Genomic DNA, 17,189 nt, shown 5'->3' with positions numbered 1-17,189 from the left:
TTTTTTTTTTTTTTTTTTTTTTTAAGGCAGTCTCACTCTGTTGCCCAGGATGGAGTACAATGGCACAGTCTTGGCTGACTGCAACCTCTGTCTCTTGGGTTCAAATGATTCTCGTGCCTCAGCCTCTAGAGTAGCTGGGACTACAGGTGTGCAACACCTTGCGTGGCTAATTTTTGTATTTTTTGGTAGAGATCAGGTTTCACCATGTTGGCTAGGCTGGTCTCAAACTCCTGACCTTGTGATCCGCCTGCCTTGGCCACTGCACTCCAGCCTGGTAACAGAGCGAGACATTGCCTGTGCACTCTTTTCTTTCTTTTCCCTCTTTTGGACTTTGGACTGTGGACTTTTGAGTTACTGCTGAAATGAGTTAAGACTTTAAGGGACTTTTGGGAAGGCATAATTCGTTTGAAAAGTGAGGACATGAGATTTGGGAGGGGCCAGGTGTGGAGTGATGTGGTTTGGCTGTGTCCCCACCCAAATCTCATCTTGAACTGTAGCTCCCATAATTCCCATGTGTTGTGGGAGGGACTCAGTGGGAGATCATTGACTCATGGGGTGGTTTTCCCCATACTGCTCTCCTGGTAATGAAGAAGTCTCACAAGATCTGATGGTTTTATACGGAGTTTCCCCTTTCACTTGGTTCTCATTCTCTCTTGCCTGCCACCATGTAAGACATGACTTTTGCCTTCCACCATGATTGTGAGGCATCCCCAGGCTCACGGAACTGTGAGTTTATTAAATCTCTTTTTCTTTAGAAATTACCCAGTCTCAGATATGTCTTTATCAGCAGCGTGAGAACAGACTAATACACCTGGTGTTCTAAGGTGAGAGCCTCGGTGATTGATGTTAGATCTTTTTCTCTAGTATTTTCATCAAATGCTATAAATCTTGCTCTATTCCCTACATTTGCACATCCCACCAACTGTAGTAAGTTGTATTTTCATTTTCCTTTAGTTCAAAATATTCATTAATTTCTCTTGAGACTTTTTTGATTCCTGTGTTATTTATTCTTTAAATATTTTAAGATTTTTTAGCTATTGATTTCTAGTTCAATTCCATTGTGATCTGAGAACATATCTTGTATGGTTTCTGATCTTCTACACTTGTTAAGATGTGTTTTGAGGCCTGGAATGTGGTCAGTTTTGGTGAATGTTCTGTGTGTGTCTGGGAAGAACGTGTATTCTGCTGTTGTTAGATGAAATCTTTTATAGCTGTCAATTAGACCCAAATGATTAATGGTGCTGTTCAGTTCAAATATCTTTACAATTTTCTGCTTGCTAAAGCTATCAATTACTGACAGAGTGGTGTGAGCATCTTTAACTGTAATAGTGGATTTGTCCATTTCTCCTTGAAGTTCTACCAGTTTTTCCTCAGTAACTGGACACTGTTTTAGTGCTAGGCTTACACATATGCTTTTGCCAGACGCCCAAGGTTGGCAAAGAGAGGACAGTGCACCAGAGAGAGTCAATAACAAAAGCAAAGGCTGAGGAGACTTCGTAGGGGGCAAGGTTGGAAAAAGGAGGGGTGGGGTTCAGGCTGAACAGAGGAGGGGGCGGGGATCAGACTGGACAGAGGAGGGGTGGGGTTCAGGCTGGACAGAGGAGGGGTGGGGTTCAGGCTTGTTCTGCAAACCCCACGTGGGTATCTTGGCCTTTCTTTTTCTTTTTTTCTTTTTTTTTTTTTTTTGCGGGGTATGGAGTCTCGCTCTGTCACCCAGGCTGGAGTGCAGTGGCGCAATCTCAGCTGCAAGCTCCGCCTCCCGGGTTCACACCATTCTCCTGCCTCAGCCTCCTGAGTAGCTGGAACTACAGGCGCCGCCACCACGCCTGGCGAATTTTCTTTTTTTTTTTTTTTTTTTTTTGTATTTTTAGTAGAGACGGGATTTCACTGTGTTAGCCAGGATGGTGTTGATCTCCTGGCCTCGTGATCCACCTGCCTCAGCCTCCCAAAGTGCTGGGATTACAGGCGTGAGCCACCATGCCCGGCCAATCTTGGCCTTTCTTATTCCCAGCATGCACTTGGAGCCTGTGCCCCTCACCTGAAGGCGCCCCCAGCTCGAGGGGTTTGTACCCCTGACTGGTCGGTCCTCTCCCCTTGGGTGTTGCTGGGACCTGTTCCTTGCTCCTAAGTCACATCGTAGGATCAAAGCAATGGAGTGTCCACAGCTAAGTGTGTGTCCGTGACCACACCACGTACAACTGACCCTGCCTTGCTGGAGCTGCTCTCTCCTTTGCTAAGGGAACACAGCAGCCGTGTTGGGCAACACCGCATGCCTAGGACCTTCAGTGGCCTCTAGCACCAGAGTGCAGCCTCTGGACAAAAGCCAGCAAGAAAATGAAGCCGTCAGTCCTACAGCTGAAAGGACAGATGGGTGCCAGCACCCTGAGTGAGCGTGGAGGTGAACTCTGCCCCAGCTCAGCCTCCAGCCCAGCTGCCACCTGATGGCAGCCTGTGGGCCGAGCAGAGGACACCACTAAGCAGCACCAGACCGCTGGTCACAGAGACTGTGCGATGACAGATGTGCGTCATCTCGAGCTGCGAGGTTTGTGGTGACCTTGTTACACAAGGACAGACACTAATACAACGGGTTCCCACAGCGGGTCTCCAGGGCTCAGGGAGTTCTCCTCACGAGACCTCAGGGGGTCTTTTGGCTGAGTGCAGAGGATAATGCAGCTGAAGGTCATGGCCAGACTCCTGGGGACAGATCACCAGCCACCGATACCCTCAGCATCAAGAGCTGCTGCCGAATTGTGGCCAGGCCCGTTTCTTTTCTTTTCCTTCCTTTCTTTTCTTTTCTTTTTTGAAACAGAGTCTTGCTCTGTCACCCAGGCTGGAGGGCAATGGTTCGATCTCAGCTCACTAAAACTTCGGCCTCCTGGGTTCAAGCGATTTTCATACCTTAGCCTCCCAAGTAGATGGGATTACAGGCATGCATCACCACACCCAGCTAATTTTTGTATTTTTTGTACAGAGGGGTTTTCACCATGTTGGCCAGGCTAATGTCGAACTCCTGGCCTCAAGTGATCCGCCTGCCTCGGCCTCCCAAAGTGCTGGGATGACAGGCGTGAGCCACCACACCTGGCCAGCCAAGCCCATTTCTAAGAAAATCCATGGGAAGGAAGGAGGGACGGAGCGAGGGCCAGGACCACCCTAAGAGCAGAATGATGGGTGCGGGTGGGAGTGGGGCTGGAGGGGGCCCAGGGGCTGTGGTTTGTGGACCCAGGCCCTGGCCAGTCCCCAAACGCTGCAGCTCCTGGCTCTCAAAGCGGTTTCCTAGGGACCATCAGTATAACTGTGACAGCAAACCCATCCGTAATGTGATTTAATTAAGAGATAATGACAGTGGGACCGGGAATTGTGTTGTGCGGGTAATGGGTTCTCATTGCCTCACAAACCCTGCAGTAACTCCGAGCTCGGGATATTTATTCGTCACCGTGTCATTGTTTGGGGAGAATTGCCTTATTTCTCAAATGCCTTCAAACTTTTATTTTCCTTCCACAGTCTCTGAGTTTGCTCCAGCCCCTCACTGATTAGTTCCAGCTAAATCTGCCTTTTCTCATTAAAAGAAAAGCTCATGCATTTTATTTTCAATTAATTTGAAGGAATCTATCAGGAGAAAGTCCAACTGAACCTCGTCATTCACAATGCAATTTCTCAGAACCACCAGGGACAGCAGGTGTAGTCCAGGGTGGAGCTGGCCTCCCACCTGCTGGGGCACGTGCACCCCAAGGGCTCTCTAGAGCCAGGGCCGCTGGGCTCAGCCTCCTGCACAGACCCACCTGCTGGGACACGTGCACCCCAAGGGCTCTCTCGGGCCAGGGCCGCTGGGCTCAGCCTCCTCCGCAGGAGTGTGGGGAGAGGCCTCATCACACTTCCCACCTGGCGGCAGGTGCCAGGACCCCTGAGTCTCCTCCACTCTGCCCTCCAGTCTTGTCCCCTTGAAGACACATGGGGCAGGGCCGGGGGGCTAACATGTTAGGATATGGGTTCTGGCCTCTGGCAGCTCTCAGAGCCTGCCTGGCACTCCCTTAGTGAGCATCTGGCCTCTGGGCACCTCTTGACTCCCCTGGCAAGATGGAGTGGCCTGAGGGAGCCATTGGTCCCAGGGGACACTCGCCAGGACCCTCCCGCAGGCTGTGGATGCGCGTGGCCTGTCCTTGGCTTCCCTGGACCAGACCAGCCCAACGGCCTCCAGTACACGTGGGTTCAGTGGGTTTAGCCACTGAAACCTCACCTTCCTCACAGCTCTTTCCTCTCATAAGTTCGCACCTTTCTCTAGGCCTCAGCTGTGCCCAGTGGCAGGGGTGAGATGAGATGTTCTGAAGCACTCATCCAAGGCCCGGAGAAGCATCATATGGGACAGGAGGGGAAGGACTCCTGGGGGCCCACCCTGGGCCTCTGCCTGGAGGCCCAGTGTCTTCCTGTTAGCCCCTGCTGCTGGGCAGCAGCACCTGCTCCAACACCTCATGCCAAGCATTCAGTGTTTTGTTTGGGAAGTCGCTGGGCACAGCCTGTCTTGCAGGATGCAGGAGAGGACGCTGGAAATATCATCACTCATCATCAGAACAACCTATTCTCCAGGGCTCAGCCCTCACCTCCACTCCTCAGGGCACGGACAGGTGGGCAGGGCCGGGAGCCTCTGTAGCCCACACCCCTGTGAGAGGTCTTGCAGGAGGGGAGGCATCTGCGGCAGAGCCCAGCGTCCCCACCACTGGCATCCCCGCCTGTCTGCAGTTCAGCCTGGCTCCCAGCAGGCCCAGCAGCGTCTCCTCTGTGAACCCCCAGCCCCTGAGCATTGCAGGGCAGCCCCACCTCCCCATCCCTGGGAGGACAGGGCCCCTGGAGCGGACACAGGAGTGGGACCGCCTCACATTTGCTTCCAGAGCAGACTCTCCTGGTTCCCTCCGCAGGCAGCCCCTTCCATCCCCTGTCCCCGACACAGCAAACCCCCCACCTTCACCCCAACCTGCCCCACCCCCGCTGCAGCCCCTTTCCAGCCCAGCTCCTGCCCCCCCAACCGTCCTGCTTCTAGAAGCTTCTCCCCTTGGCATTCAGGTGAAGTAAGAGACTGGCAGGACTTGTTTTCTGGTCCCAGCCCCACTGACCCAAACAGGACCTGGTCCAGGCAGGATGAGGTGAAGAAACCAGCAGGAACCAGCAGACGGTGAGAGGCGGATCCCTGGCTGCCCTCACTGTTCATTGGCATCAGACACGCCCACCAGCACCATGACAGTTTACAAATGCCATGGCAACGACCCATAAGGTGCCAGCCCTTTCCATGGCAATGACCCAGAAGCTACCGCCTTTTTCCTAGAAAATTCTAAATAACTTACCCCTCAATTTGCATTGGCCCATCCTTAATTTGCGTGTAATTGAAAGTGGGTTCAAACAGGTATAAATACAGCTGCCAAACACCATATGCTGTGGGTGCACTGCCTAGAAGTTAGCCCTCAAGAAGCAGTACTGTTCAATGGAAGACCACTGTCCAACACCACTAGCTCACCCTTGAATTCCACTTGGGGAGGCCAAGAACCCTCCCAGGCTAAGCCCCAGTTTGGGGTCTTGCCTGTCCTATAATATGGGGGGCCTCCCTCTGCCACTTCACTGGCCCTTCCTTGTTCCCCCTCCAAGTGCAGTGCCCAGAACCCAGACACCATCCACTGACGGGACCTCCCCATTTCCAGAGAATTCTGGGTCTTGGCCTGGCTGTCCTAACTCCCCTCCCCACAGCTTTTGACTTTCACCTCCACTGGGCTGTCCAGCCCAGCCATGACCCCAACCTCCGGCCCCTTCCTGTTACAGCTGGAGGGTCCTGACTCCCACGTCCACCACAGGGGCCCCCAGCCAAGCACAGCTCCAGATTTGTGGGCCCCATTCAGGTGCCATGGTTCATACCTGTAATCCCACCACTTTGGGAGGCTGAGGCAGAAGGATCTCTTGAGCCCAGGAGTTACATACAGACCAGCCTGGGCAACATAGCAAAACATTGTCTCTAAGGAAGTAAAAGCAAAGATAAAGAACTTCAAGATGGCAGCAGCAGAGCAGATCCTCCTCTACATGCTTGCCCAGTGCATGGCTGGACTTCTGCCTGCTCTGCCCCTCCTGGCTGTGCCCCTCTCCCTCGGGTGACTGATCAGAGCAGGTCCTCCCACTCCTGGCCGTGCCCCTCTCCTTCGGGTGACTGATCAGAGTGGGTCCTCCCACTCCTGGCCGTGCCCCTCTCCCTCGGGTGACTGATCAGAGCGGGTCCTCCCACACCTGGCCGTGCCCCTCTCCCTCAGGTGACTGATCAGAGCGGGAGCCCAGCTCCCAGAGTCAGGGGCACTGATTAATATTGGCACAGGCAGCAGAGAGCTGCTGAACCCTTCTGAACGTGGGGCAGGGAAAAAAGTTGAAGCATCTGCTATCTATCAATCAAAACGAATTTACTGTTGCTCTAAGGATGGCCACTGTAACAGGCCGCAGCCAACAGGTCACACGGTGTGATTTGTGCATGGGAAGCTGGTGCTCACGCCGGGTACGGAAGATTCAAAACCCCGAGGGGACCCGCTGCTCCACGGAACCCTATGGAAAGCTCAAGGAAGGCCGGGCTTCGGGGTCACAGGCCGGTGCCGGAGCTGCTCACACGGGCAGTGCTCGAGGGAGCCCTGGGAGGAGCCGTCAGCCCAGGCAGTGGGTGCAGATGGGCTCCGCCTTCACCGGCTCCGCCCAGCCCCTGGGTCGCCCACCACAGCCCCGGCCCAGATGGGCAGATGCCAAGCCGCACTCACCCTTAACTCACATCCTCACTACAACGTAGTTGTCGAGTAAATGCTCTCCATGGGTTAAAAATATAAGTAGAGATGGCCAGGCGCGGTGGCTCACGCCTGTAATCCCAGCACTTTGGGAGGCTGAGGCGGGTGGATCTCGAGGTCAGGAGATCGAGACCATCCTGGCAAACATGGTGAAACCCTGTCTCTACTAAAAATACATAAAATTAGCCAGGCGTGGTGACAGGCACCTGTAATCCCAGCTACTGGGGAGGCTGAGGCAGGAGAATGGTGTGAACTCAGGAGGCGGAGCTTGCAGTGAGCTGAGATTACGCCACTGCACTCCAGCCTGGGCGACAGAGCCAGACTCTGTCTCAAAAAAAAAAAAAAAAAAAAAATACGTATATATATGTAGAGACATGAATGTCGATTCTTATGACACTTATTTATTCACGAAACCAGTGGCTTCGAGGCCGTAAATTCAGTCCCTGGGTTGACACCAAACGCCACTGTTGACTTTTCCTGCTGAATGGAGGAGCTGGGAGAAGCCTGCCTCCAGCTGGAGCCTCAGACCTGTGTCCACCTGGCAGGCCCCCAGCCAGGCAGGGACAGGCCACTGGGCAGGAGGCACTGGGGCATTGCTGGGGCTCAGGACACTTGCAGGATGAGTGAAGGAGGAGGAGAGGGAGGAAGGCAGAGAGGACCACCTCAGCCACTCTGACCTTGCGTCCTGGCCACGCCTGGGTTCTTAGAGGCAGGAGCTGGGGGGCCACAGGGCTGGGGGCCATACCCTCTTTCAGCTGCTGCCACCCTCCTTGGCAACGAACCCCAAAGCCCCCCTCACCTTGCGGTGCCACCCACAGGCCTGGCGCAGGTTCCACATGATCCATGTCAGTGTTTCCCACACAGGGTCAAGAATTACCAGGAAGCCGCTATCATGGCCCAGCCGCATCCATCAGCCACCATTCACCTCATTCTGGCCCCAGCTAATCACGTCAGGGTGGGGAGAAGCCCAGGAAGCCGGCTCCCCACCAGACCCCGGCTCAGCCCCACTGCCTGCCTGCATCATCTGAGCCCTTGGCCCTGGCCTGCCCTGACCCTCCTATCCCCAGGCCTGTTTCCAGCCTCCAGTATCTGAAAACAGAAAAGGACAGCGCCCTGCCCAGGGGCTTCCCTCATGACGGCCCCTGTGGGGAGTGAGGCCACCCCATTGCAGGTGGGCCTGTGCCAGCTGCACCTGAGGCAGGGTTGGGAGGAAATGACCACCCAGGTCAGCCAAGCCAAATGGGAACAGGATGCGGAGGAGCCCAGGGGGCCCGTGGCCTGCAGCCACCCCCACAGCAGCACGCCCAGGGCCGGGTGCATGGGGACCCCAGGCCCTCAGGGGAGAGCTGGACCTGAGTCCATAGTGGGCACGGGAACCAAACCAACCAGACCGCTGGACAGGGGCCTTCCAGCCCCATTGACCAGCCCCATGGCCAAATGGACATCAAAGCAGGAGTGCCGCGTGTCTGCCAAGAGCCAGAGCGGGAGGCTGGCGCAGCCCTCAGGCAGGTATGGGCACGCAGCCCTGACCTCGGCAAGGTCTTGCCTTTTTTTTTTTTTTTTTAGTCTAATTAAAGGTTGGTCAATTTTGTTTATCTTTTCAAAAAGCTAACTTTTTGCTTTGTTGATTCTTTGTCTTGTTTTCTAGTCTCTATTTTGTTTAGTTCTATCCCGATCTTTATGATTTCCTTCCTCTTATTAATTTGGGGTTTGGTTCATTCTTGCTTTTCAATTTCTTCAAGGTGCACTGTTAGGCTGTTTACTTGAAGTCTTTCTATCTTTATATATATAAAGTGTATCTCTTTATCTATCTAGATAGATAGATAGATGATAGATAGATAGATACAAAGAGACAGGGACTCACTCTGTCAAACAAGCTGGAGTGCAGCGGTACAATCATGGCTACCTGCAGCCTCGACCTCCTGGGCTCAGGTGCTCCTCCCCACTCAGCCTCCCAAATAACTAGGACCACAAGCACATGGCACCACGTCCAGCTAATTTTTGTATTTTTAGTAGAGACAGAGTTTCATTATGTTGGCCAGGCTGGTCTTAAACTCCTGACCTTGTGATCCACCCGCCTCGGCCTCCCAAACTGCTGGGATTACAGGCATGAGCCACCATGCCTGGCCCTGACTGTGTATTTTCCAGTAGCTTGTCTTTGAGCTCATCGATTCTTTCCTCTGCTTGACCCATTCTGCGGTTGAGAGCCTCTATCAATTTTCCAGTTCAGCAGATGTTTTTCTCAGTTCCAATATTTCTGTTTGATTTTTTTTTTTTTTTTTTTTTTTTTTTTTTGAGACGGAGTCTCGCTCTGTCGCCCAGGCTGGAGTGCTGTGGCCGGATCTCAGCTCACTGCAAGCTCTGCCTCCCGGGTTCACGCCATTCTCCTGCCTCAGCCTCCCGAGTAGCTGGGACTACAGGCGCCCGCCACGGCGCCCGGCTAGTTTTTTGTATTTTTTTAGTAGAGACGGGGTTTCACCATGCTAGCCAGGATGGTCTCGATCTCCTGACCTTGTGATCCACCCGTCTCGGCCTCCCAAAGTGCTGGGATTACAGGCTTGAGCCACCGCGCCCGGCCTTCTGTTTGATTTTTTAATTCCAATATCTTTGTTAAAATTCTCTGACAAGTCTCTGAATTGATTTTCTGGGTTGTCTTGGAGATCACTGAGTTTCCCCACAACTGCTATTTTGGATTCTTGATCAGAGGCTCACATGTGGCTATCTCATTAGGGACGAGATGCTTAGTCCCATTAAGGGGTTCGTAGTTCCCCGTTTGCTTGTTTCTTGTGAATGCACATCTATGTCTTTGCGTTGAAGGATTAGTTATTTATTCCAGTCTTCTCTGTCTGGCTTGTTTTGGTTTTTACTGGATATGTTTGTTTAGAGATTCTTTGCAATGTACCTGTTGAATTTTTTTTTCTGCTAGGTTGCTGCCTCCTTCTTCGGCACTAGAGGGCAACATAAGCCCAGGTTTTGCTCAGCTCCAATAAAGGATCAGAGTGAGGCTTCCCGTCCCAAATCCGGGAGGTCCCACAGGTGGATACCCCGGCAGTGTGGGAAGACTGGCGGGAGGTCTGCCCAGGGAACCTACGGACTGTGCCTCCTGCCGTGTAGCTCAACAGCCTGACTTGGTGCCTCCTTTGGCTGCATTACAGGGCAGCTTTTAGGGCTGGAGATGCTAGTCCCACCTCTTCCCTTTGTCTCTGGCTGGCCTCAGGGGTATTCCTCCTTTAAGCATTCTGAATGCTTCCCTTGGGTTGAAACAGAACAAGTCTCCTGCCAGGGAGCCCAAGATAGCAGGGAAGCTGGTAGTCCACCTTAATCTCATTTTTCCAGTGCAGAAGCTGTGAGTCAGAGGAGATGTGCCCACGCTTGGTGCAGGTAGACTGGGGAAAAGGGACATCATAGATACAGAATTCCAGTTCTCTTACTGCTTGCTCAGAGTTTATTCACTTCTCTGTGGCCCTGGGAACTGTCTATCTTCGTATCTGAGTTCTGGGATGTTGCTGGAGATTATCTTGGTGCTGAATATTTGTCTTGGATTTTCTGTGGCAGAGTGAAGCCAGCTGGCTTCTGTGCCGCCGTCTTGGAACTAACCATCTCCTCAATGTTTTTTTCATTTGCTTTTAATTCTAGGTGATAATAACAACTGAACTCCATAAACCAGCAGGTGCCACATGTGGGTGCATTTGCCACATATTGATCCTCCAAGGCGGGGGTTGGTTAACCCACCCTGGGCTCTACTTCCCACCCCCACCTGGCTATCCCGTGGGGGTTGCTGAACCCCAGAACCTGGCTGTCCTCACCTGTACAACAGGAGGGGGTGGGGAGTCAGAGGAGGCAGGGGGCCCTGGAGGGTCTTGGTGCTTCAGGGTGGGAGTCCCCACAGCTGGGCTGATGTTAAAACTCGGGCAAGGGACCAACAAGAGATGTGTTTCATTTGCAACAGGAGAAACACTGTAATGAGACAAGGTAGAGCTGCATTAAGAGTCGGTGAGCAAAACACTGTAAGTGAATCATAATTTCATGAAATATCCACACAGGACACTTTGGAATCATCGCAGCCACTCTGAGCAGCCCGCCCTCCCGCTAACAAGGCCCACGACAGCCTCAGAAACGGGAAAACAGATCGACTTTCTCCAAACTGCTCACGCCCCAAGCTAGGAAGGAGCAGCTTAACTTTGAGCCAATTCCAGAAGCAAACAGTGCTGGGTTTAGGGAAGGCGGAGCCGGACTCCATGTGAGGGCGTCGGATGCCAACCCTGCACAGTTGGATGGGGGGCTGCACCCAGGAGGAGCAGGTGCGGGGGACAAGGCCAGCTGGACACACCTGAGCGGGAAGCTGGGATCCCACACTGGATATGGAGCCCCCTGCCTGCACCCAAGACCCCACCAGCCAGTCATGGTGCCGACTCCAGACCCCCACCAGCCAGTCATCGTGCGGACTCCAGACCCCCACCAGCCAGTCATCGAGCCGACTCCAGACCCCCACCAGCCAGTCATCGAGCCGACTCCAGACCCCCAACAGCCAGTCATCGTGCCGACTCCAGACCCCCAACAGCCAGTCATCGTGCGGACTCCAGACCCCCACTAGCCAGTCATCCTGCCGACTCCAGACCCCCACGAGCCAGTCAACCCAGGGAGGTGAGCATGACTCAGTGGGCGCCCCCACAGTGGGTCAGCTTCGCTAGGGCACAGCCCGGGAACCCAGGGAAAGTGAATTACTCTGCACTCTATTTTAAAGGCCTTTTCACATCAGCGTACTAAGTTCCTCCTCATTCTTTTTAACCCACTGCCAAGGGTTTTTCAGCCAAGGCAGGGCTAAGTGGTGTCAGAACAGGAGGCCACACTGTGAACTTGGTTCCCAAACATGGCGGCTTCGTGCCCTGAGTGTTCTGGGTCTCAGCTGCCCACCTCGAGGTGCTCCTCCGGGGGCTGGGAAGGCTCGAGGTTCTAGCCAGGTGGGGAGGCTGCAGGGAAGTCAGTGGGGTGCGGGTGGTGTGGGCACCTCCCCAGCCCCAGCCAGCTCCGGTCCTGGTGGTCTTGGGCCAGAATGGATCTGTTCATGAGGTGGGCGCCAGGCCCGTGGGCTCAGGGAGATGTCAAAGCCTCTGGTTTTGGTGGGAAAGGTAGGGGACTTCTTGCTCCCTCCTCCTCCTGAAAAGCCAAGACGCACCAACTTCCCGAACCTACACGCCCACCCTCCCCACACTGAAGCGGAGTGCGCGGCCCTAGAGGACTGAGGACCGTGGCCAGGGCGCGCCCTGGGAGAGACAACCCTGGAGAGCAAGAGCCGGGCGGCGGGCGAGTCCGGGATCTGCGTCTGAGCCACTGGGAACCCCTGAGCGCCGTCCACGGAGCTGAGGAAGGGGTCGCCCGACGGGATGAGAGCCGTCTACACAGCGCGCTTCCTCTTCTCTCGTTAGCGCCGCGGAACCAGCCTCTGGTTCTGCACCTCGGCTCTGGGAGCAGCGCCCGGCTTTGATGAGCGCTACCCCGGGACTGCCCAGCCTTTGCTCCGCTGGCCCCGCCAGGCTTGGCTCCGCGAAGCCCCCAGTGTCCAGCCCAAGGCCCCGATTCCGCAAGGACAGGGCCCTGGGGCAGCATTGGAGCAGGGCGCGGAGGCCAGTCCTCCGAGCATGAGGTTATTGCAGGTTTTGAGGAAAAAACAGCGACCCCACCCCCTCTAGAACGCGGGTACCTTGTTTAAGGAAGTTCCTGGGCCTTCAGGGAGTCCCGCCGGCTCCTCGGCATCCCCCTTCCCCGCCTCCGCCTCTGCCGCACCACCGCCTCCCTGGGAACCTCCCCTCGGGCTGCGTTTTCAGCCAAACACCGGGAGGTCTTCCAGGAGCCTGCCCAGTCCCCACAGCAGCACAGAGACGCGCACTCCCACCTGTACCTGACAAGCCCTCAGAGACGGCGCCTGGACACGCCCCGCTTGGGAGGAGCTCCGCCTCAGCACCCCTGCAAGTGGCACAACCCAGAAAACCTGTGAGAGGCCTCTGAGCAGCCCAGAAAGTGGCTGGAAGGCGCACAGCAGCTCACCCCTCTGTAAGGGCAAGGACCAGACAACGCGCTGAGCCCTGCTTTTGCGGAGGGGGGACGCTCCAGGCCCGGCGCGCTCGGCAGGTGCCAATCCTATTTCACACCTTTGTGTTTACATCATCTTATTTTGCATTTTATGTCTAATTAATAACATGCAGCTGGCCAGGTGCAGTGGTTCGAGCCTGTAATCCCAGCACTTTGGGATGCTGAGGCAGGTGGATCACTTGAGGGCAGGAGTTTGGGACTAGCCTGCGCAACATAGCAAAACCCCATTGCCAATAAAAATAGAAAACTTTGCCAGCCGTGGTGGCAGGCATCTGCAGTCCAGGCTACTCCAGAAGCTGAGGCAGGAGAATCACTTGAACCCAGGAGGCGGAGGTGGCAGTGAGCTATCGAGCCACTGCACTCCAGCCAGGGCAACAGAGAGACTCTCTCAAAAAAAAAAAAAAAAAAAAAAAATTGATATGCAGTTGACCACATATTATGTGGTCACTCCAGGCAGTACCGCTCCCCCGCCACCTCAGCCCTCTGTCCCTACAGCTCCAGGCCCTCCCCAGCCCCTCCCCTGGACAAGACATGATGCCCAGAGGGTGAAAATCCACCAAGGTTAAGCCAGAAACAAAAAGCTCAAAGCTTCAGCATCTCCCTCCGCTCAGACCCATACTTAGAAAGCAGATTCCGCTCGACAGCACCATGAGGCTGTGGGTGTCAGAGAAGGGGCACAAACTGCACCTGCCCTTAGCTGGGCCTCTCGGCAGCCCTGAGTGCTCCTGGGCTCCCCCTGGCTCCTGCACCCGCTTCCCTTCTGCGTGGGCGGTGGGTGATCCCGGGGGCCCCCAGCTGCTGGCGGTGGGGCGGGGCCTGCCGGGCGGGGCTGGCTGTGGGAAGGAGAGCCACGACAGACAGGAAGCACCTGCCAGACGCAGGACAGAAACTATCTAAGGAAGATTTTATTTCCAAGTGTCTATGGAGATGTTACAAACGGTGTAGGCTTAAAAAGCATTTAAAACTTTTATGTAATTAAAATTTTAAAATAAAATATGATCAGGTGAAATAATACTGCCATCCCATGACAATTTTTAAGATAAAGGCGTGTCCCCGCCCCTCGCAGTCAGCACCCCACCTGTCCTCGGGGCTCACCCAGCCGTCTAGGGCTGTAGGAATAAAATGGCCACACCGTCCAAATCTTGACTTTATTTTTAATATAAAAAATGCAAATTTGGAAACCCACCCTACTTTCCCCAACATAATGCTTTACCTCTTAAAAATAAAAATAAAGTACTAATTCTATATACATCACATGTACCATACAAAAATGTATCCAAAGTTTCTATTGCTACCAAAGTGTTCTAAATTAAAACAAGTTACAGAAAGCCCCTCATTGTAAACAAAAGATTACAAGTTATAAAATCAAAGTACACACAGGCCAGAGTCATTTATACAACGCAATGCATTCTGCTCCCAAGCCGAGTTGAATTTTTATGTGCCTGTATAAAAATGCATATCAATATACCTTTGCAAATGTATTTTTCATTATAAAGCAAATGAATACACTTTCTACAATAAATAATCCGCTGGGAGGCACACCTGTGGGGTGGAGGCGGGCGGGACGGCGGGCGCGGGCAGCGGGCGTTTTTGGTGATCTGCAAGTGATGTGCACAGCATAACTTTATTCTCCCCTTTCCACAAAGTACCATTCAAAATAATGTCCTTTTCTTTCTTAAAATACACATTTGTCATTGTAAATTTACATCCATCTTATTAAATAAGTGGTACTCTGTGTAAAGAGGATGATTTACAAAATTATTAAACATTCAAAAGTCTTTAAGAAAAAGCTACATGTCAAAGAAAGTGACGCCAGCAGCACGGCCCGGGGTCGTGTGACAGACGCACTGCGCTGCCCGGACGCCCACCCCACTCACAGCGCCCAGACGGAGATGGGTTCCTAGAAAACGTGGAAATAAAACCTCCCCCTCCCTGGGGAAAAAGAATTAAAGAGCTACAACTAAAAACCAGAATAAGTTAAGTTTTGAACAATATACAAACATGTACAGCTTATCAACACTATGGACAAGACCCGCACTGGCAGCCGGGCCGTCAGTCAATGTCACTGAGGTCGCTGGTCGGCTCCCCGTGGACGCGGCTCAGGTGGTTCATAGCGCGGTCAAAAGCGATCCGCACGGCCTTCCGGATGCTGGAGTTCCTCCCTTCCATCATCTTTAACTTGTCTATAGTTTCGTCAATACCAAGGGGAACCATTTTGGACTTAGGAAGCCACTGCCTTTTTAAAAGGAAAAACATGGGGAAATCATTGCTTGCACGTGGTGCTTCAACGTGCTCCATGTAATCATCTAACACATCCACTGCCCTCTGATAGAAAGGGACCCTGCTCAGCACCACCAAGACAGCTGGGCCCTGTGTAGGGACAGGCCCGAGGCCAGCGGTGCACCCCTCCCTTCCCCTCCCCGGCTTGGGGATATGGGGAGTTAAGTAAGGCAGAAAAACCATCACCTCCTCCTCCACCTCCAAAACGTTTCCCAGTGCCTGCCAAGTGACAAGACATGCACACACGAAGCCCAGAGCCAGGCTGGGCCCCGGAGCAGGAGCTGGTGGTTGGGGAGACCCCATCAAAGGGGCCCTCGGATGGACAAGGTGTGGGCCTCGCTCAGGGCCTGACAAGGAGCAACGGCCATGTGGCCAAAGAGGCAGAGGTCGGGGCAATGAAGAGAAAGACGGTAGGGATGCCTGTGTTGCCAGCCATGCTCCAGGCACACCGTACGCAGGTGGCCCTGAGCCTCTGCACCAGGTCCCCAGAGCAGCCAGCTCCATGGGGAACCAGGAAGCACCTGCCTGGGCCATGAGCGCAGGGCACAGCTGGGGCTACATCTCTTCCCAGAGGCGTGTGCTGCCAGCGTGTCCTACACAGAGGGGTCTTGGGGTCTGAACCCTGGCACATCAGAGTCTCAGGCACTGTGCGAAAAAGCAGCCCAGGGCATAGGGGGAGCCTCCTGTGATGGGGTAGACGTCTGAGCAGAGCTGGGTGACGCCAGGACGGAAGGCTCTAAGCACAGGGCCAGAGGCCAGGCCCGGGCGGGGGCCGTGTCCTGCAGCACAGGGGTCCAGGAGCCCAGCAGTGGGACCCCCAACACTACAGCGGACATGGGTAAGGAATAGAGAAGAGATAGCCCAGGCCAATGGGGCTCAGGCGAGAGGGAAACGAAGCCATCAGACAGAGACAGACCCTGTGCTCAGTGCCCATCCCACAGTCCCAGCAGGGGTGCTGGGCAGTGCCCTTCTCCACTAGGCAAACAGCAGAGCACCCACCTCCGACTTTAGCTGTGCCAGGGCCCAGCAGATAAAGCGGCTGCTCACCACAGGGACACTCAGGTCACCAAGCCCACGGCCCCCACACAACCACCCCAGCCGGTCCCCGGAGTCTAAGGCCTCTTGACTCACCAACTTCTCTTATTATCAAAAAAGAGAACGAGGAACAGCTTCTCGTCGGACTTGGTCTGCATGTGCTCCCCAATCTTCAGCACGTCTAGGGGTGGGGCCGGGATGGTGACGCCGTTGTGGTGGCCAGGCACGCGCGGCATCTTGGGGTCAATGATCTGCACGAGAAGGACCCACTGAGGTCACTGTGAGGCTCACACCCACAGACGACTGCACCTGTCACCGCACCCCCCCCACCCCCCCCAGCTGTGTGAGCCTCCTTGGACCACCCCCGCCCCCCAGCTGTGTGAGCCTCCTGGGGACCCGCAGGTGCTGGGGCCCTGGGCACCACGAGAGCCATACTCACCAGTGCCGGGTAGGAGGGGTAGCCGCTGCACTTGGCCCACACCACCTTCAGGGGCTCCAGCACTGAGGCGGCAGCATCGGTGGAGATCCACATGCTGTTCTGGCCAACTTCTGCAGAGAGAGGCACGGCGTCAGCAGGACAGAGGGGGCATGCCCTGCCCCCCCCACAGAAGGTACACAGCAACAGGGTGGGGTCTCCGGAGCACAGCCCACTTCCCAGGCCTTTCTCACCCACCCCCAGCAGCACCACTGCCTCTCTTGTGGAGTCCAGGCCCCTGCATCCCGCCCTGTCTCTGCAGCCCACCTGGGGACCCACTAGCCTCCCACAGACCCAGAGAATCTCCTGCCCTCCGGGCTGGAAGCCTCTGACTCCAGGTGCCCAGCACAGTCCCTTCTGAGACCTCCTTGCCCCAAGGATGGGGCTCCCAGCGTGCTCCTGCCTCATTTATGCAGCTGACACCCCAAATCCGAAACCAAAGTCCTGCCTCCCCCTCCGCCAGACCAGCTCCCTGCTCTCCCTCCCACCGGGGGGGTCTCTGTCCTGATGCCCCC

The 17,189-nt window shown here is 54.7% G+C and overlaps 1 protein-coding gene across 6 annotated transcripts in view; it reads right to left on the bottom strand.

Annotated features, from left to right (window-relative positions):
- Positions 1-14,018: 14,018 nt before the first annotated feature.
- BRD1 (bromodomain containing 1) overlaps positions 14,019-17,189 on the bottom strand; it is a 51,508-nt gene continuing 48,337 nt past the window's right edge. For all 6 annotated transcript variants that reach the window (XR_005243443.2, XM_038007289.2, XM_038007291.2 and 3 more), the window contains 3 exons: positions 16,639-16,748; positions 16,296-16,450; positions 14,019-15,120 (listed from right to left, as the gene is read on the bottom strand). Coding sequence is in view for 5 of the 6 variants with exons in the window: in XM_038007289.2 (XP_037863217.1) it covers positions 14,937-15,120; positions 16,296-16,450; positions 16,639-16,748 (449 nt within the window). In the remaining variant the exon portion in view is untranslated. The remainder of the gene's footprint in view (positions 15,121-16,295; positions 16,451-16,638; positions 16,749-17,189) is intronic.

Source organism: Chlorocebus sabaeus, chromosome 19 (assembly GCF_047675955.1).
Source record: "Chlorocebus sabaeus isolate Y175 chromosome 19, mChlSab1.0.hap1, whole genome shotgun sequence".
NCBI lineage: Eukaryota > Metazoa > Chordata > Mammalia > Primates > Cercopithecidae > Chlorocebus > Chlorocebus sabaeus.
This window is presented reverse-complemented; position numbering and strand designations above follow the sequence as displayed.